This window comes from Trematomus bernacchii, unplaced genomic scaffold, assembly GCF_902827165.1.
Source record: "Trematomus bernacchii unplaced genomic scaffold, fTreBer1.1, whole genome shotgun sequence".
Lineage (NCBI taxonomy): Eukaryota > Metazoa > Chordata > Actinopteri > Perciformes > Nototheniidae > Trematomus > Trematomus bernacchii.
In genome coordinates, this window is record NW_022988050.1 from 2,809,956 (window position 1) to 2,830,680 (window position 20,725).

Genomic DNA, 20,725 nt, shown 5'->3' on the forward strand with positions numbered 1-20,725 from the left:
CACACCTCTAAGTGTCTGTGTCTTTAAAAAAAACAATAATGCTGTAAAAGCTCATCGGGTCATGCACTTCCCTAAGTGACACACATTATCCTTTGATACAGTCCTGAGGGCAGGACACTTTCTGTTTGTTTTGGATTCTTAAAAAAGGTAAGGACTCATCCCATTGTAATAAAATAATCCATTTATCTTTTAATTATGTGTCATCAAGGTAACGTATGTTATAATTAGTTGAATATAGTCGTTTTCTCTAACAGTTGTAACGAGCAGCAGATTTATATGATGAAGGTTCACTGTCGGTTGTTAAACTCAGACAATAAAGTTAAACAGTATCCCGGTCATTCAGATCGTTTTGATTCAAGCTTGTTTATGTGTACAATGCTGAGGTGTTTTGAAAGCGTTTAAAAGTGCGTTATTGTTAGTGAAATACTGCAGGGTCATAGGTCACAAGTCAACCATGTGATTGGTCAGTTAGTCTCGTACTAGTGGGCTCGAGTATGTGAAGGCTGACACATCATAATATCCTGTGAGCCAACACCCACTTGTTGATTTGTGTGTGTCACGTCTAAAGACTTCATTTCCGGTCAGAGAAGACAGCTCGTTTTATTCTTTGACTGAAATAAATCTGATACTGTAGATGTTTTCCAAGCTTGTCCACATCTTCAGAACATATCATAGAACATTTAACACGTTTGAACAGCTGGACTCAGATCTTATTCTTAAGTATAGTGAGCAAAATGACAGCGTTAAAATAAGTAAGAGCCCCTACAATCAAGTAAGAGCGCTTATTCTGCACAGCTGACCATTTTCAGAAAATAAATTGAATTATTATAGAATGAATGCATCAAAATTGCACTATTTCTTTTATGCCAGTAATTGCGGATTTTATTGGCTCAATTATGTTATGATACGTCACATTTGTTGATTAGGTTTTGTTCAACTTAAGATAGCAAGTACATACAGTGGAGTATATTATCTTCATTATCTTATTTATCCGCATGATGTAATTTATCCTAATTAAATTCATCATCCTCATTATCTTATTTAAACTCATGATGTACTGTAATCTTCATTATCTTCATCAGGAAGTACACTATTTTCAATATGTATTGTATTAAAAGTAAAAAAAACAGGAAATGGAAATACTAAAAAAAAAGTACATGAATGACTGTAATTAGTAACCGTCTACTTGCATTCATATTCAGTCTACATTATTCTAATTTCAATTAGTTGTCACACTGTCAATGGTTGACCATGTTACATATCATTATTTCGTTTTTTCCTTAGAGCAATGTCAGCAGGTTGACATAACACCAGCCATGGCTCCAGTAGGGAATATCCTCCAATATTTGTAAGTAATCAAATCAAGGCAAACATGAAATCGCCCTGATGATATACCTCTGAAGTCTCTGAATGATGGAAATGTGCTCCTAGATTCCCAGGCTTGGTGGGGGCCATCGCTGTGGTTCTCCTCTGCTTCTATATGCAGGCAAAAAATAAAAGAGCAGCGTATGGCGTCACCGTACCGACGCCACATGATGACAATCGGCTCTCTACGATTTCTTTGTCTGAGGATCAGGCAGAAGAAGAAACACAATATGACAGATTCCCTCCTCGGTACAGCACTGTGGATCTCCCCCCACCATACTCACTGGTGCGTAAGCCCGTCATTAAAGTCACTGCAAAGATTTAAACTACTGTCATTAATATAACCAACATATTGGACAACTTTAACAAAATCACCGGCTGTATTTGGACACAGAAGAGTCAAAGAAAAGTCATATAATAATAAACATTTAAAAATCCAATTAAATAAGTCTTAAAAATCAACATTTAAAGGAATAGTTTGACAGTCTTGAGTGTATGTGTCTTCATGTGTTACTGTCAGCAAGAAAGCCACTAAGCATGTGTCACACATTACTATTAGCTTTTCACCAAAACACGTTTCATTTTGTTTAAGATTAGTAATCTAGAGCTTCCCACTCATTTTAATCATTAAAAACATGAAATATAAAACACTGATTTAAATTGAATTCTGTAATAACAGGGTGTGCTTTACTGTGTGTGCAGTTTGACTCATAGACATGTGTGGACAGGGGCGGACTGGGACTACAAATCAGCCCGGGACTCTCGACCGGCCCACTTCGGTACCGCCGGCCCACCTCGGTACCGCAAGTAAATACCGCTAGTAAATTGTCGACGGGGGGGGGGGGGGGGGGCTAGTGACTTATCCGACCGGCCCACATCGTCCGACCGGCCCACTTCAGTACCGGCCCATCGGGATTCGTCCCGAACGGCCCGATGGCCAGTCCGCCCCTGTGTGTGGATGACATTAAACAATTGTAATTCAATTTAAATCTCTCTTAAAAGAATCAACAATTAAGTTAAAAGTTTCATTTTTTTCTGGTAATAAGCTTATTTGTTTTCTTCAGTCAATCCATCTTCACATCTAAATCTAAGCAAGAAATATAAGGTGTAAAAACAGACAATTACAAGTTGAATTTTGTTATTATAGTGAAATTGTGATTGACTTTTATGCAGTTTGACTCTGGATGCTGAAGAATCACAGAATCATGAAGGGTATTTCTCCATCTTTACATCTAGCAAGAAAGTCAATAAGCATATATCAGAAAATGTACTTTAGCGGTTCTCTAAACCAGGGGTGTCAAACTCAAATACACAGTGGGCCAAAATAAAAAAATGGGTACTAGTCGAGGTTCAATGTTTATTGCAAAACGTATTGAAATGAACTTATTGCACATATTAAACCTGGAACTAACAAAGCTTAAATGATTGCCTATAAAAACAACATTACACATTAAATAATCAGTTGCATTCATTTCTTATGGCTCTATCTGCAGATTTTCCGGAGTCATTTCTTATGATTACATTTTTCCACAGGCCAACAACAGCTTCAAAAAAACTATTTCCCTCAAAGAAAAACCCAAACATGCCCCGTTGTCTCAAGAAAGAAAGTGCAGAAGGAAACATCCATTTAAACTCAGTGTGCTGCTCTGTGATGCTAGTTCAAGCAGATACTTGGCATCTCATCTTGGGTGCAAGGTCATCAATGTTTGGGGTCAGGCTCTGAGCTGAGGAAACCCTCAGGTGTGCGTGCAATATACCGGAGGGCCAGATCTAATAGTAATTTAAAATTATCCTGTGGGCCGACATTAAATCCACCAAGGGCCTGATTTGGCCCCCGGGCCTTGAGTTTGACACATGTGCTCTAAACACTAAAAAATATTCTGTTTTGTTTAAGTTTAGTAATCTAGATCTTAAGATTCATTAAGTATAAAACTCTGACAATTTAAAAATTATATTGTAGGAACAGTTAAATAAAATAATAAAATGTCACTTTACCTTTTTGCAGTTTGATCCCAAGATTACCAGCATTTGGTCCGATGACTCTCCACCTGCATATGAGATGTTTCCGATAACGCCGTCTCATCACTGGATGACACCCGCGGGACACCTGCATCCATAACAACCATCGAGCACCATCACCCCCCCCCCCCCCCCCCGCAGCCACACAGGAAACACCAGGCCTCCAACAGCTACACTGACTCATGTTGTTTCTGTGTATGCTGAAAAATAGTATGTCACTTATTTAATGCTTTGATTTGAACTTTGCATTGATATTAACTGTAGACAGTGAAGCAATCCTCACAACATCTCCATTTTAATACACTTTGATATGAACATCAAACTACAGTGTAGCTGTCCCACTGCATCTACACACCAGCAGAACCATGAAAGCACCGAGTGGCTCTCTATGTTATACTATATACTCTTTATTACAATACAGTACTTACAAGTTTGAGGGGAAATAAAATAAATATTCAATGCAATGCCAGTATTATTCTTCTCTATTCTCTAAGAAGGAACATGTACAGTGAGTGTTTCCTTGGCTTTTGAACAACGTTAAGGCAAAAGTAAGTATGTAAATATTTGACTGTATGTAAATCAGAAATAACAGAAAAAAACGTCCATTAATTGTCCAACCTGTATTGTTAGGTAACATATTTGCCTTCATTATACAATCAGTGCATACTGTAGGCTACTTTTACATTTTCATTTTGTGTTGTTCTTAGTGCTACAAATAAAACTCCAACAGAATCAATTTGCTGGGTCGTCTCGCCGTCGAATAAACCTGACGCCTTACCAGCATAGGACAACAAATGTATAATGTAATCAACATTCAAAGATAAAAGTATTGCAATCTTAATACAAAGTGTGTTTATGTATACATCAGAGTCTGTGTGTAAATGTATTGCACATATATGTTATAGTTGGAATCTATTGCTGTTCATTTTTCAAATTAGTGGAGACAAACGATATAAAGCACATTTCTGAACACATACAATCATACTGTATGATCAAATGGTCTATAATAAATATGACATTTGGTATGTTTCCGTCACCAATCTGTCCTACCAACCCAATGTAAACAGTACACTACATAAAGTAGGAAAGGCTAGAAAGTTTTATATCCTTCAACGAAAAAACCCTTCGGTAGATTTATCTGCAAAACTTATTCTTTACTCTAACTCTATTTCCACGTTTATGATAACAGACACACACACGCACACGCACACACACACGCTCACTCACACTATTGCACTAAACCTCCTAATCAACTCTAAATCCTTCTCGACAAATATCAGTAAAATGATTTCAAATAAAAGTATAACTTGACATTAGCCTCAACGGAGGAACACTAACTTTTGTACAAAAACGCTCTACACGAGGCTGGTCGTTTGCACTGAACGATGACGCTTGGACCTCCACCACCAATCGACTGCATGGAGACGGCCCCTCTGGAGCTACCTCGCCGTCCTCTGACCTTTGACCTGTGGCTTGATGGTGACCTCTTGGTTCAGAAGACCCAGCTGACAGGCACCCACTGCTGCTCCGTGTACAGTTTCTCCAGCGCAGACCGTAGGCTCCTGAACGCAGCCTCCAGGCCGTCGTTCACGATGCAGAGGTCAAAGTAATGTCCGTACGCCCGCTTGATGCGCTCGCTCTCGTCCACTGTCCTCTTCAACTCAGAGTCCTGTAGGAGAAACACAGTGAGACGATTAGGTGACAATACAAAACAAAGAGCAGGCTATTACTTGGATGGAGTTAACTTTAAAATTGCACATAAATCCAACTAGTTTACATCATTTAAATGTTAGTAATGCAGCTTTTTGGTTTGCTTTGCAGAGTAAAACAATCACATTAGGTATTCCCATTACCAATAAAATGAGATTTCATATGATGAATTTCAGGCTTTAAAAGAACCCTGACTTTTAGAGCCCCTGAAAACATGCTTTTAAAAGTATTTATTTTTTCCCCTTTTATTGGATATGTGTAACTAAATAAGTAACTGATTAATATGGAAAAACGTCTGAAAAAAAATCCGTAAAAATATACTTATTTATCAATAAGTTAAAGGTGGGGTATGTCATTTTGGAGAAACCAGCTCGAGTGCGCTAGAATTTGAACGTACACAACCGGAAAAAGTCTGCCTCTTCCTTCAAACTTCCTTACAGAGCCCCTCCTCCAACACACACGAACGTGCACATGACCAATGAGGGCACGAGATAAGTTTGTGCACAGATGGAAGGCTGACAGGCAGGTAGGCCATCCAGTTATTTTAGCCGGGCCGGCTCAGATGATTGGTCGTGCTTTTTACAGCGCCACGGCTTCAACAGATGATATTTTTTTATGTATTTATTGTCAAAGCATTTAATATATTCATTGCTATCGGGATGTTAAGAGCATTCCATGGAATATAACAAAAGTGTTTCTGAAATAAATTACATACCCCACCTTTAAAGGTAGGGTAGGTAAGTTTGAGAAACCGGCTCGAGATACACTTTTTGTTATATTCCATGGAATGCTCTTAACATCCCGATAGCAATGAATATCTTAAGTGCTTTGACAAAAAATCCATAAAAAAATGTCATCTGTGGAAGCCGTAGTACCGGCTAAAATAACTGGATGGTCTACCTGCCTGTCAGCCTTCAATCTGTGCACAAACTTATCTCGTGCCCTCATTGGTCATGTGCGCGTTCGTGTGTGTTGGAGGAGGGGCCCTGTAAGGAAGTGGCAGATTTTCTCCGGTTGTGTATTTTCAAATTCTAGTGATCTCGAGCCGGTTTCTCAAACTTACCTACCCCACCTTTAAGGCAATAGTCCCACCTTAAAAAATAAATAAAACTGTTCCAAACTGTGATTCATCACAACCATATTGTGCATGGTAGAAGATGAATGAAACGTGAAACCCAGAAAATGGTTTTCAGGGCCAAAACACAAACTCACCGTTAACTGTTTGGTCACCACTCCTGACTCAATTGCTGATTTATTCATAGCTTTGAGAACCTCAAAATCCGGAGCTTCAATAAAGACAACATAGGGCAGGAACTCTGCCGTCCGCAGGACTTTAAGAGCCTTCGAAGAAAAGAAAAAACGGATGTGAGACATCTTACAATCCCTGCATGACTGCACAGCAAGCCAAGGGAAAAGCTGTGACACACAATTATAAAGCTGAGAGAGAATGTGATTAAAATGCAACTGCAGCATCCTGATCTTAACACATTTATCAAGCTAATGTATGCAAATAAGATTAGCCGAGTGTTTCCAGTGCATGATGCCAATCATTAAGAGATCTTTCTGATAAATATTGATGAGGTGCTCAGCCGGAAAATACTACAGAAGCAACGAGCCGAACAAAATTGGCTCGAATATAGAATTTAAACTGAAGTCATTTACATAAGAAACACTTGAAACACTTGAAACCCTAGAAAGCAGAGCAGGATTCCGCTACCTGTGGGTTGACGTCCAGGATGCAGATCTTTCCTATGTCTATCACCTCGTGTATGGAGTTGATCTTCGTGCCGTACAGATTCCCGTCGTACTCGCCGTGCTCCAGGAAACGACCACTTTTGATGTCGGCCTCCATCTCACTGCGGGTCATGAAGGAGTACATCTGGCCATCCCTCTCATCCACCTTTGGTTTTCTGCAGGTGACTGAAGGATGAGAAAGAGGCAAGAGGAAATATATAATTAGCATAAAAAAGGTTAAAATCACAAAAATATGCAGGAAAATCGATGAAATATGTGTGAAAAAACATTCCAACTTTGACGCCAACCAAGATGACAAAAACTGAAAGTAACTTAAGTTAAAAAAATATCTGAAAATGACAATATTCACACAGTTTATTCAACAAATCAACATCAAATAAAACATTGCAAAGTAATAATGCACAATTGTTTGTATCATGTGGTTCAGTGTGCTGCACTCACAGGGGATGGTGGTGCCGTACCGCTGGGGGTCTGACACCAGCAGCTTGTTTTTCAAACTGCGACGTCCGACCCCCTGTGCACCAATCAGAACCAGAGTCTTCCTCCTGAAGGGCGGGACCTTGGCTACCTCTTCATATATCCGCAGCTCGTGTCGATCGAATTCTAGTCAGAAAACAGTAATTATGGGGACGAATATCATACAAAAATAGACTGGGATGTTGTTATTGTGAGGTACGATACCTGCATTTTTGGTAGTCAAATACATCATCTTTTTTTTCTTCTTTCCACCCATTCCAACACAAAGAGGACCTGAGACACAAAGAGACAAAACCTCACATTTTTGTCTCAGCCAACGACTTTAACAAAGTCCAAATGATTAACGATCAAGTCGGAAAGCACCAAAGGGTAATAAATCCAAAGTTTATTACAGTTAACTGCCCACTAGAGGGCGCTGTGCACTAATATTGATTGACCTGTCTGCTGCCAGAGGACACCTGTGACCAGGCTCCACAGAGCATCTGTTCAATAATGAAAAGTTATTAAGCCCATGGGGGGGAATGTCTTATGAATAGAGACATAAATAGAAGCAAACACGAGCTCAGGTAATAATTCTCATGTCAGAATTCAACCCATCAAGCCTCGAGTGCTACATTATGAAGTATTCTTCTTCTGGATCAACAATTTCAGACCTCACCCTGCAAGAAAACAAAAAATGTTTATTCAAATCATGCCCCCAGTAGGTATGATGTGTGGAAAGCGGACAGATGTGTCCTTCCCGCGCTCCAAGGGCAGCACAGTTTGCTGTCATCTTCCTCTCCTCCTCAAGTGAAGGGCGAGCTGCTGACTGTGACTCACCACCTGTTTTGTTGAGATCAGATAGATCTTAAGGACCAGAGGCTCTTTTCACAACACATCTCTCAAGAGAAGAGATGATTATTGATCAGGTTCGTATTTACGGGGGTCTTATCACCTCTCCTAAATCAGCGTGCTTTCTCTGGAGGAGCTGTTTGTGAATGTAGGACCCTGCAGCTTAATAACAAGCAGATTGGAATCAAGCCTCCTTAAATCACGCCGGCGCTCATTACCAGCTCTCCAGTTCTCACTGATGGAGAAACCGACTACATTTGCAGGCTGACCAGCCGGCGCCAGATGAAATGTGTGTATGATGTGGAGAGGAACAGATGCCTTTGTTGCCGGTGTGTTAGTGCGGCGAGGAGTCTGTGTCGAATCTACATAATGATGCTCTGCTGTGAGCCGTGAGAGGTGTACCTGTGGTAGTGAGCTCCAGATCTCTCTTCACAAACGCTTTCCTTTTCTCCTCCAGCAGCTGGCTTGGGATGAGACCTGCACTGCCTCCTTCTATGTGGCAGGCCTGCGAGAGCACACAGAACAAGCAACATAATAAAACCCTTTAGTCTTAGCTGAGGTAATAAATGCACAAACAAATGCTGAATATCCTTGGCTTTACTCACCTGCCACCAGTTCAGGTCCTCCTGGTTGAAAATCTGCAGAATGTCTCCGCTGTTGAAGCCTAGCCCCGCTTCCCTGCAGGGAATCAGGTTATCATGGGATGGGTCGTAGTCAAAGTGACACTTTACAAAGGCCTGAATGGATAAAGACAGGGAAAGGAGGGAAGGTGTCAGAAAGATTCCCCATAATGGATGCCAAAACAGATTGAAAGATACACATTTAGGCTGGGGATGTATTCTCTCGGTGTGTATAAACAGAACATGATATGCAGTAGGCACATTGGGCGTGTAAAGTGTCCATCACTTTGAAACAGCCTCGATCAGTTTGAGCCCACTTCATCTCTCGGCTCACTTTCACAACAACCTCAAGGATTCACGATTAAGCTCATAAAGCAAAACCCTGTATCGCCCCCACTGACAGCACCTTGAGTCTGACTGACACATAGAAATAAAAAGAGAGCCAAAATCTGTAGCCATGGCAACCATCCCATCCCCCCCACCATTGCACTTGACGCCTTTCCTCGTACTGAACTGATGCATGAACATAGAAAAAAGGCTGCAAGCTCTTACTGTAATGTGTGTGTGTGGCTTATTGTGTCCTTGCAACACACACACACACACACACACACACACACACACACACACACACACACATCACACACACACACACACACACACACACACACACACACACACACACACACACACACACACACACACACACACACACACACACACACACACACACACACACACCACACACACACACACACACACACAACCACACACACACACACACACACACACACACACACACACACACACACACACACACACACACACACACACACACACAACACACACACACACACACACACACACACACACACACACACACACACACACAACACACACACACCACACACACACACACACACACACACACACACACACACCACACACACACACACACACACACACACACCAAAGGGAGCTGTCAGTTGAGTTTAGTCACCATGTGATGGCAGGGCTCGAGGCGTGAAACACAGAACTTTTGCAAACAACTCGAATCATTGCAACTCTTGGCACAGTTCGGCGTTCTCCTGCAGCACTTTACCGTGTGAGCAAACCCAATGTATTCTTTATCATCTCTGACGGACGGCCACTATTAGGTGCTCAAGTGGGCACTTTGATATCAGGAGCTGAGACCATAAAACCCAAACACTTACACTCTGGTTTTACAAAGTGAAGGTCTTCAGAAGACAGCAGGAATGTGTTCTTACAGAAAAGTCTGCACCTTTAGAAATGTTCCAAAGAGCCATGCCTCAAAACACACTCTTTTCAGTGGATGACCCTAAGAAATGTGAGGGCATTTTCTAACATAAAAGCATTTGTGGCTGCTCCTCAAGAGTTTCTACAGGTCTTACCAGAACAGAAGAACAACTACTGTATAGCTGCTGTCATCTGCAAAGCTGCCAATTCCAGTTTTGGCATAGTTTGCATGTTTTCATTTCATATGAATATTACACAGTTCCTCTAGAGGCTGAGGTCATTCTCTGATATTAAACTCTAATTTGAAGCCAAAAGAATCATGTAACAAGAATATACAGCCATAGCCTCTATAAGTACTTTAAGCTAAATGCTAATGCTATTATCGAATCATGTTTACAGGGACAGAGCTAAAATGTGCTAATTAGCCATATGTATAAACATGTATACAGCCATAGCCTCTGTGAGTGGTTTAAGGTAAATGCTAAAGCAAGTGGGCAGCATAGCCACAGTGACAATGATAACATTTGCTAATTAGCCATTTGTATACAAATGTGTATAAAGTCATCTGTGAGACAGGCTTTGAGCTAAATGCTAATGTGAGTAAGACAGATTGTCTACAGTGAAAATGCTTACAATTCCTAACTAGTAATTAATACAAAGCACAGCAGAGCAGCTAATGGAAATAGCATTAGATCCAGGTAGATGTCATAAACCAAAGCATTGGGCTGTTAGTCTAAAAATGTAGTTAATCTGCCAAAAAAAGTATTACAATTCTTCCTGTGGATCACTTGAATGTGTTTAGAAAGTGTAATGGCAATCCAATCAATATTTTTCGAGAGATTTTCACTCAAAAACACAAATGCCAACCTACAGTAGCTAGCTAAAAGTCAGGTGATCACTTCAGTCAGAGGTCCTCATCTGGGCATTGTGGATGTCTGTACAAATTCTCATTGAAACACATCTAATAGTTGATGAGATAATTCAGTCTGGACCAAGTGTCGGACTGACCGAATAGTGGCTCATCTCATCCAATGGAAAATAAACTTTTATCCTTTTTATTGAATTCCAGAGATTTTTTGCACCCAACAGCAATAATGTGCTTCAAATTCATGCATGTCTGTGCGGATAATAATCCTCCTCTCCACATCATTTTCTTGTAAATAATGTTCTAGTATATTTTGGTGTAGTGTAAGGAATTCATTTGGCACAGCTTCTTCAAGCTCTTGTGTTCCTCTTCCCTACCGCTGAGACAAATCAGTCACGGAGATAGAGCCCAATTTTCTTTTAGCTGCATCCTAAAATGCTCCATCCTTCCATCCTATTGGCATCACCAGGATACATAACCCTTCTCTTTACCTCACTCTAAACTGGGTCATATTTTCAGTGTGACTAGTCTCCTCCAGCTCTTAGAAAGCTAAGCGAGCAGACATAACCCGAGGAGAGTCACAAACACATCATGATTTTTTTCAGCAGTCTTAAAACTATGTCTTGTAAAAAGTATTCCATTTCAAACAATCTAAAATACAATTTGATGGGAACTTTACGACCATGGACATGATGAAAAGTACAAAGACTCCAGCGTCACGAGCTGTCTGTGGGATCACTCTTTTTCTTTCTCATCTGGAAGGCTTAACTTTTTCATCCATAATATATGAGCATAAAATTGCTTTACATTTGGATAAGTGACAAAACTCTAGAGCAGATTTCAAAGCAAAATAACCAATGTCACCGACAAGGTCCCGCTATAGAATTAGATATATGATTCTTGGCACAGCATGCAAGGTTACAGGCTGCAGGGAGAGAGCCAGGGGGGACGGAGAGCGGCACTCACTTGACTGATGGAAGTGACGGTATCCTTTCAAACTAATCAGAACATTTTGCATCATGCGTATCTGCTGCACTTTTTTTCATATTTTGTAAAGCACTTGGAATTGCCTTGCCTTTTACATTTCTTGATGTTATGTCCTCTGTAAAGCACAAGTACTTCTTATACACTGTAAAAGCTTTTCTTCCAATTATGTGTATTTATGGGTGGGTTGTTCGAGTTAAAACAGGACTCTAACTGTGCATATGCAGCATGATATGTATTAGATCTGATGTGTGCTGACCTGTCTGGGTGTGTGTGGCTCCTGGTAGCTGGGCAGGATCTTCAGCACCACGCTGCCGCTCGCCTCCTTCAGCATCTCCTGCAGCACTTTGGGGTCGTTGCCCACCTCCTTGGCGTTCACCTCCTTGATGATGTCGCCCACGTGGAGCAGACCCTGCTGGTCGATCATGCCGCCGTGGAGGATCCTGGCAATCACCAGCTCGCCGCTCTCCACCCGAAACGTCACTCCCTACACACACACAAGGGGGTCAACTCTCGAGAACAATCACAGTACAGCTTTTAGTTTTGAATGAGTTAACAGTGTTGCGATGTCCTTCATTGCTCAGCAGTTCAAAAAGGCACGTAGGTGGGGGCGAAGTTGAGGGTTGTAAACAAGCAGGAAGTGCCATGGCTAAGTGGTGAAGCTAATATATCAATTACTGTAATGGTGACCAGATGCAAGCTGCAAAAATCGGTTCCAACTCTTCCATTAGTAACATTTTTAATAAGATATATTTCAGGGTGTGTTGGTTTGTTTGACAGGTATATTACTGACAGTTTTGTCCCATTTATGCTCCAGTGTTGCACAGTATTGACACAATTTGGTACCAGTTACTTTATAAAGTAAAGGGGTAGGCTGTGGCGCAGTGGACTAGTGCGTTGGTGTTCGGATCAGGGGAGCACAGGACACAGCATGTCGTTGTGTCCCTGGGCGAGACACTTCACCCCAAATTGCTCCTGTGGGGATTGCCCACAGTATTGAGTATGTAAGTCGCTTTGGATAAAAGCGTCTAACATGTAATGTAATGTAACGTAAAGTAAAGTATCATGCAAATGACACTTCAGAAACTTCTGAGAGACAGTTGGCAGAGAGTTTATGATGAGAAAGTGAGACAAGAGAGCACCTGGCCGAGTTATCACTGATTCCTTGATTTCTTTATCATGTCAAGATGCTTCAGATCAATCACCATGTTTTGTGCTAAAAAGCCGTATAAATCTGACTTGTTTCTCTTCTTAACAAAGCTACAAAAACATCTCATTAAACTGAGTGCATATGCTGCTCCAAAAAACACAAATCATGAGTTTTACCTGTTCACATTTTACAGGAAGCTTCTCTCCTGCCTCTGATTAAAATGGGTTGCAGACTCACCAGGTGCTCGCCAGACACTTTTCTGATGCCCACCATCCGGACGGCGTCTGGGGGAACGGGCTGGTTGTTGAGCTCTGCGTCCATGAAGGAGCAGGGGCTGGAGGGGGGGGTCTCGTAGTTTTTGGACGCCACAGAATCATGGGTCTCAAGGAGGGACTGTGTGCAGAACAGCAGGGGAGAACAAACACAGGGGATAAGGGCTGCAAAATGGACGGGATCTTCTTGAAAACACATAAATGGATAGTGCAATATTCAAATCGCAGGAAGCAAAACAATTGTTAAAAGCCTAATATGAATTAAAATACCATTTAGAATGAAGTAATGTGGAGCTGCAGAGATAACCCGGCCTACAAATATTGATGATAATAGAAAATAATGAGTATAATGATCCAAAATGATTAATCCCTCCAATATTGTGGATCATATCACAATAAGAAATAAGTTATTTCTTCCGAATCGTGCAGCCCTACAGATGACGTTGATAAATAGAATAAAATAATGCTATGAAACACAAATCATGTATTCTTGCTCCGAGTTATTGTGACGCATCATCCAAACCAGTCTAATCCATGCTAGCAACACATGCATCATTAAGCACGAGCAGCAGTAATCAAAGGGTTGAGGCTGAGTGCCTTTTAATTAAAGCTGCCGTGTGCTGCTGGAGGACAGACCTGGAAGTGAGGCTCCTTCAGGATGCGGACCAGCTCGTCCACCGCCTGGCTGCTGTCGGTGAGCGGGTTCAGCTCGTTCAGGATGTCCTGCACCAGCTCCACGTTGTTCTCCCTCACAGCCTCCAGCTTGGGTTCCTCAAACTGCTCATGGGCCTGGGATTTAATGAATAAAAACTACGGGGTATTAGGGGTATTTCCTCTACATTCAGGGCTAGGATTCAAGGGGGTCACTTTGTGTTGAAAAGTGGTCAGACCATGAGGGCTCAGAAAAAAAAATGTATGTTTTTGGAACGGTCGTCCACGTGGGATTTTAGGATTTATAATAGATGTATTGGTATGAGATTGATAATTATGTGCATCAAAAGAGCGATTACAGATTCAACAATGCAAACATATTGTCATTTACAGTCATCCATAGCCTTATTTTAGCCTTTGCAGACCATTTACATGCACAAAAACCTATATAAACACACTACAGGAAAAGGAAACCCCAAAAAGCATAATAGGGCTTCTTTAAACTAAGTTAACGGTGCACTTTTGAGTCATTTTAAAATCAGTAGGCTAGTCTTTTTTTCGCTTTAAAGCTTATGTTACAATGCAAATGTGTTTTTCTATATTTACATCGTCTGCTGTGTTATTGTGAAAATAAACCATCCTTAAAGCGTTCTCATCATCTGTGTTGGGATCACGTCCCCTTGGTTCCCAGTGTAAATGACACCTTTGCTAGAATTACCTGATTACCTTTACCATGCTTTCAGGAGAAGCATCAATAACATCAAACTCCATTAGTGTAGCTTCTCAGTGAGCAGTATGCACCTTGCTGAGCTATAATGAAATGTTTTCCGACCTCTGCGGGGCTTTTTTCTTTGATTCAGTAACACAGAAAAGGGCACGTTAACACAGAAACAGAAACCTGAAAGCCCCCCCCCCATCCCCCGCTGAGAGCAACACTGCACTCATAAATCCTCAATGAAAGATACAGTAAACAAGAAAACAAACTTGAGTCGAATCCAGCGTCATGTAGGTTTCTTCGATGTGTTCGCTGTGAAACATCAATATTTCAGGAACATTCATTTTTCACTTCCTCCTTCTCTGCTGCCACGGACACGGGGGTCTGCGGTTATTGGATATGGCTTCCACATCTCTGGTGCGAGGTCGCATATAAAAAATGTACGACTTTATCCTTTCCCATCGGCTGCATTTTGGAGCAGTTTGTATCATGGGCCTGCTTTTTGTTTTGGGATATGATCCTGTTATATTATTGGGTGACGAACTACAGGTAAATACGGCATACTACTAAATTATTTCTGTTCTAAAATGTACAGAAATGAACCAACAAATAAGAAAAAAATGCCAATTACATACAGCTGGTTTTCCATAGTTTACAGTAGCACTACTTGCAACGATACAACAAGCAATCTTGTTTCTGAGCATTCACGGTGTCAGACAATCCCAGGGAGGATTTGTCTGGTGGGATCAGGTACCATGGCAGCGGCGGTGTTTGTTTGCTGAGGAAGAGAGGAGGAATCCCCGCTGAGAGACAGGATTTGGTGCACAGATACACACACACACATATATATTCAGTAAAGCCTGCATGTACACACAAATCATCCCATGCAATGTAGTTCACACACTCTGCACGCACAAGGCCACAGGCACAGCACACATACAAAGTTATTTGCACATGGATTAAAAGGCTGTGATTCAGTGGTGCAGCAGAGGGACTTTAGCTCATTTTGAGTTTTGGCAGAATTCTTTGTAACCTGATGGAGCGAGCAGTCAGAGTCTGGCCTTCCAACAACATGCCAGCATGGAAGCTATGCTATGTGATTACACCGTTGTGAGAGCAACATTTCATAGGCATGTGTCGGTTTTGACATCACTTTAAAAGGTCCCCTATTACACTGTTTTTCATCAATATATTATAGGTCTCAGATATATACAGAACATGTCTCTGAAGTGTTTGGCTCCAAACACCAAACAGGTCATTGCAGCATCCCATAATCCCCTCTGTTTCAGCCCTGTTTCAAAAGTGCTGATTCTGAGAGATATTTTGTTAAAAAGAACACAATGGTGCTCTAGGAGGAGATTCAGGTGATAAGGTGGGGGGGGGGGGGGGGTTACCTTGGTTGGTGATTGGCTAATGGTTACACAAGCCAAAAAATCGTTATGACATCATAAAGTGGCCAAAATCTGATCAGCTCATTTTCAGACAGGTTTTTATATAAATGGATCAGGACAAAAAGAGAGAGAATCTTTTTTCCTGAAACTTTCAGAATCTCTTTACACAGAGGGGACACATGTTGATGTAGAAGAGACATGAAAAAGTGGATTTTGCATAATAGGTGACCTTTAAATTAGTTTGTATTACTCAAAGAGATTAAAATACTCTCTACGTCAAGAACATGAGCATGTTTTCATACCGTCCCTCTGTATTGTGCATTATAGCCTTTCAGGTTGTTAACATACACCATCATTGAATTACTCTGCCAAGTACTGAAATGTGTGGCTTTCAAAAGTCTCATTTCATTGTAATTACCAGACACTGCTAATCTTCTTCCTCCCCACCTAGACGTTACAGCTATAAAAGGCTAATGAGCACGGCTGTCCTCAAGGCAAAAGGGAAATGACAAAGCAGAGTGAGAATTGTATTCTGCATCTCCATGAGATACTCTGATGGTAGTTAGCCAGCCTTCTCTTGTGAAAGGAGAAAATGTAACACTTTAGCTCAGTGGCTTGCACTGTTACTCGATTAATGGTGTTACAAAAGGTCATCGATGGTGGCTGATAAAGTTAATAGATTACTTAAAGCAAGACTATGTGACGTCTGAAATAAAAAAATAACATATTCATCATCAGAATACATTCATCGATTTCCAGAGGTGGACAGTCGTTCTTCTGATTTCATGACCTTTATGTCCTACTGTGGAAAAAACCAGGAGGCTAAGAAGAAGAGTTGTAGGCCTATGTTATGCTCAGTGTTTAAAGTATGACCCGGTAGAAAAAGGTATCATACCGTGTACATCTGCTTATTTCAAATATTTAAGAAATACTGACATGTGTGTAAGTGAGTTAAAAATCTACAGACAGGAGCACTTACAGCATATTTTGTTACCAAACTTAGGACATTATTTTAAAAATGTACAGCTCATTTAATCTTTGTATCTGCAAAGTTAAATAGATGCTTAATTATAGTATAAACTCACCTTAACATATTTTAGTTGCGTGCTATTTTTCACCAGAATTATGATTCTGTATATAATTACAGTTCTGTTTTCATTTAATGTAATTAAATAAATAATAGGAGTACAAATAATAATAATAATAATAATAATAATAATAATAATAATAATAAAACAATATAACGTGATATCTTGATAATGTGATATATTCAGACATGGTTATTGTACCATGAAAATCTCATTTTGTTACAACCCTACTTACATATTTTTATTGTTTTGCACAAGCTGTTCTGTATAAAGCAGAACAATTGTTTTGGAGGACACATGGCACTGTTTCACAAAGACCTTGGAGTGTCATTTACAGTCTGAACAGGGGAGTTGTGATTGCTTGGAATAACAAAACCAAATGTCTAAGAGAAGCGACTCATTCGGCACTCATTAATGTCTCAACAGTCCTGATGGTCTGTTAGATTAGAGCCAAGCATCGAGGCAGCGCCACAGTCATAACTGACAATAATGGAGCACTGTGGAGGCTCTTTTGCATGATGATAGCTGCTGTTGTCAATATCTGCTCATTGTGGAGCTAATCATCATCCACATTCATTATGGAATTGCAGGCTGGGCTGATTGCATCATTCTGTAGTGAGCGTGGTGCAATCAGGGCAATTCACTCAAGTCCCTGAGCCATATGCACACAAGCATGCTACGTCCCTCTGCTAGTGTGTTCCACTATCGACACATTAAGCGTTTATAGATCCAGCATGGGGTCATCTTGGAAATCATCCTTGAGCAAGGACGTCTTTACGCATCGCTTGCATCAGCAGATTCATCGTTTATGAGAATTCTCATCAATAAACTGGTACCGCCAAGAACCGTCTCAGACAAACAATACAATACAAATCCCTGAGTCATGCTCTCAGGCGACGCAGGCACACATACAGGAAGGCAATCAGACTTTAAAGTGGACCTATCATGCTATATTTGAATAATATAGTGTAGGACCATACCTATATAAGGCATATTTATACTTTTTTTTTTTCAAAATACCAAACAGATCATGCATTTTAGCCATGCCTCATTTTGCTCAATTTGACAATTTATAGCTCTGTTTTAGCAAGGGCATGATTCAGTGAGAACAGCACCATCTACGGCCTGGCATATGTACTAAAGCGTCTCCAGCGCTTTCGAACGGCAATGGCCGTGGCTGTCTCCTCCTGATTGGTGGAGTTGGCCCAATAGCCGTAGCGCCACCGTCCTGACGTCAGGACAGTGTTCAAATCTGGATCAGTTTTTATCAGATCCTTTGCAGCCCCTTTTTTAGAGATTTGGGTATGGAGGAAAATAGAGAGGGTTGTGTTTTCTGACACTTGGTGAGTTCCCTGGAACACCGGGGACACATATTCATGTATAAAAGACGTACCAAAGTGCATTTTGCATGATAGGTCCCCTTTAAAGGGGGCTCTATTATGCTTTTTGGGGGTCTCCCTTTCATGTAGTGTGTTATAGGCTTTGGTATATGTAAATAGTTTCTTTTGAACATTAAAGCATGGAGACATGTCACAGTAGAGAAACAAATACAAATATGAATGTGAAAATAAGCATAATAGGGCCCCTTTAAGTAAAAAAAACTTTAAAAAGATAGAGAGAAGAAGGTTTAAAAAGGAGCAGAGGTGGCTGTGCTTTAGCGAAATGGTAGGCTTTGGTTGCAGTATTCACTGCACAGCTTCCTGTGAATCGTCCATCCTCAAACTTCCAGAGCAGACCTGCCTCTGAACTACTAAATAAGTCGGTAGAGTTTTACCTCTGGCTCTTTCTCAGTCTGACCATCTCCCAGGACAGAGAGACCATGAACAGCTTCCAGCACAGCACAACTCGGCTAACGCTGACTGTTCAAAGACAGATGCAGTAATCCATACTAATGACTGTAGACAGCATAAAGGAAAAAGGTACAGAATGAATTTCAGTACACGACGTGAGCTGCAGCTCTACTTTTGATCCTTTTGAAAAAGTCCACACATTTAAAAGTTATCTGAAATTGAAGTTCTGGAGAGCAGTGGGATGACTTCTATACTATGAAACTCTGAAAGGACTGTCTGCCACTGCTGAGCTCCTTCATTCTTCTCCCTTCACTTCAAAAAGCTGCACTCTGTCACAACCACATCTCTCTCCTCCGTGTGAAAATGGAAAAGTAGATGGGGAAAGACTTCATACGGAGACATTTTAAGGACATTCTTTTTGAATAGCTGCTTCTATGCAGAACATGTACTTTTGCGGTGTGTTCAGGGAATCAGCTGGAGTTTAAACAAGTGTTAGGTGTAAGAAAAAAGACTAATCAAGCATGGTTTATCTTAGGTACCCAACGTATTTGAACATATTGGACAACTCAATGATCATGACACTGTTAAAACTGAAAAACTGGAAAAATACCAGGTGGATTTTACTACAAAAAGCATGAAAGCCCTTTAATCCTGTTGTAAAACAAGTGCTTCAGAAGAAAGTATTTGAGTTTTACAAGGTGCAGCACATTATATTATCCTCTGCCACTATACAAGATGATTGTTTCATTACTAGTAGGAGATTGTTTCCACCGTGGTACCAATTAACCTTGTACTTATTGTCTTTTTTAAGTAACAGTTCACCCAAAACAGCATTGACAATGGATGCTACGGAGTCATTTTTAATTCTGTATAATAATGTAATAAATTAATTATAATAATTGTAAAACCTAATGGCTGCCATTCATTCCTGGATTCTCCATTGATCCGGAGCCTGATGCTGCACCTGCTCGCGTCAACCTGTCAGAGATAACTGAGCTGTTCACTGACTGCTATTTCAGTCTTCTGCTTTGATTGGCGATGGAAATGTTGTCTTGTTAAAATGACTGACAGCTCAGAAACAGTGGAGATGTTAAGAGTCCCTAGAAACAAAGATGCCTTCCCTGAGTTTTTCCATCAAATATTGTGACATGCCAAGTAAGTATTTGTGCATCAGAATAAATACCATTTTCCAATCCTTATAAAGACCCTGACTCTATACAGTAGTATAATGAAAATACCATTCAAAGAACTAATCTTAAAGCCTAAGAGTAAATAAAGCTTGCATCATTATCAGCAGTTACATGATCCAGAAGTATGCATTATCTGGGCTTTCTTTGCTGAGCCTTCAATACAAAAAACATGTCCCTCCATCCATCTTTTCTGTCACTGGGGCTGAAGAGGGGGCAGGCAATCATTGGTGGCAACCATTTGGCCTCCTTTGTCCCAAATAGAATAGAAACCCTTGGTATGTTTGATTTTTAACCAAAACATCCTATTTCAGACGCATCAAACTGCTATGAAAACGTTACTAAAAGCAATTTGAATTGTTGTGATAATAGGTGTTTTTTAAGTTTGGCTTTTTGCAGGACATTCATACAACTTCTCATAAACCATGCACCTTTTTAATGGTAGGGCAAAACACAGAAAAACATTTTCATTTGACAAAATACATTTATATTGGAAATGTGTAGCATAAGCATATGAGCATATACTGAGTCTAACTAGACCAGGGGTGTAAAAACTAAATTTCATTTCGGGCCACATTAGCATCATGGTTGCACTCAAAAA

The 20,725-nt window shown here is 40.6% G+C and overlaps 1 protein-coding gene and 1 long non-coding RNA gene across 4 annotated transcripts in view; one reads left to right on the forward strand and one right to left on the reverse strand.

Annotated features, from left to right (window-relative positions):
• Positions 1-56: 56 nt before the first annotated feature.
• LOC117473313 lies at positions 57-3,603 on the forward strand. Its single transcript, XR_004555026.1, has 4 exons — positions 57-147; positions 1,285-1,348; positions 1,432-1,651; positions 3,371-3,603. It is a non-coding gene; the product is annotated as an uncharacterized LOC117473313 (long non-coding RNA).
• A 172-nt stretch (positions 3,604-3,775) lies between these two features.
• The window catches only part of mpp2b (membrane protein, palmitoylated 2b (MAGUK p55 subfamily member 2)), a 46,045-nt gene continuing 29,095 nt past the window's right edge, over positions 3,776-20,725 (reverse strand). For 2 of the 3 annotated variants that reach the window (XM_034118855.1, XM_034118853.1), the window contains 10 exons: positions 13,939-14,091; positions 13,268-13,423; positions 12,140-12,367; positions 8,763-8,894; positions 8,560-8,662; positions 7,531-7,599; positions 7,291-7,452; positions 6,812-7,014; positions 6,307-6,435; positions 3,776-5,053 (listed from right to left, as the gene is read on the reverse strand). In XM_034118855.1, the coding sequence (XP_033974746.1) occupies positions 4,877-5,053; positions 6,307-6,435; positions 6,812-7,014; positions 7,291-7,452; positions 7,531-7,599; positions 8,560-8,662; positions 8,763-8,894; positions 12,140-12,367; positions 13,268-13,423; positions 13,939-14,091 (1,512 nt within the window). In that variant the 3' untranslated portion in view covers positions 3,776-4,876. Of the gene's footprint in view, positions 5,054-6,306; positions 6,436-6,811; positions 7,015-7,290; positions 7,453-7,530; positions 7,600-8,559; positions 8,663-8,762; positions 8,895-12,139; positions 12,368-13,267; positions 13,424-13,938; positions 14,113-20,725 lie in introns of all 3 variants that reach the window. The other variant, XM_034118854.1, reaches the window with a different exon arrangement.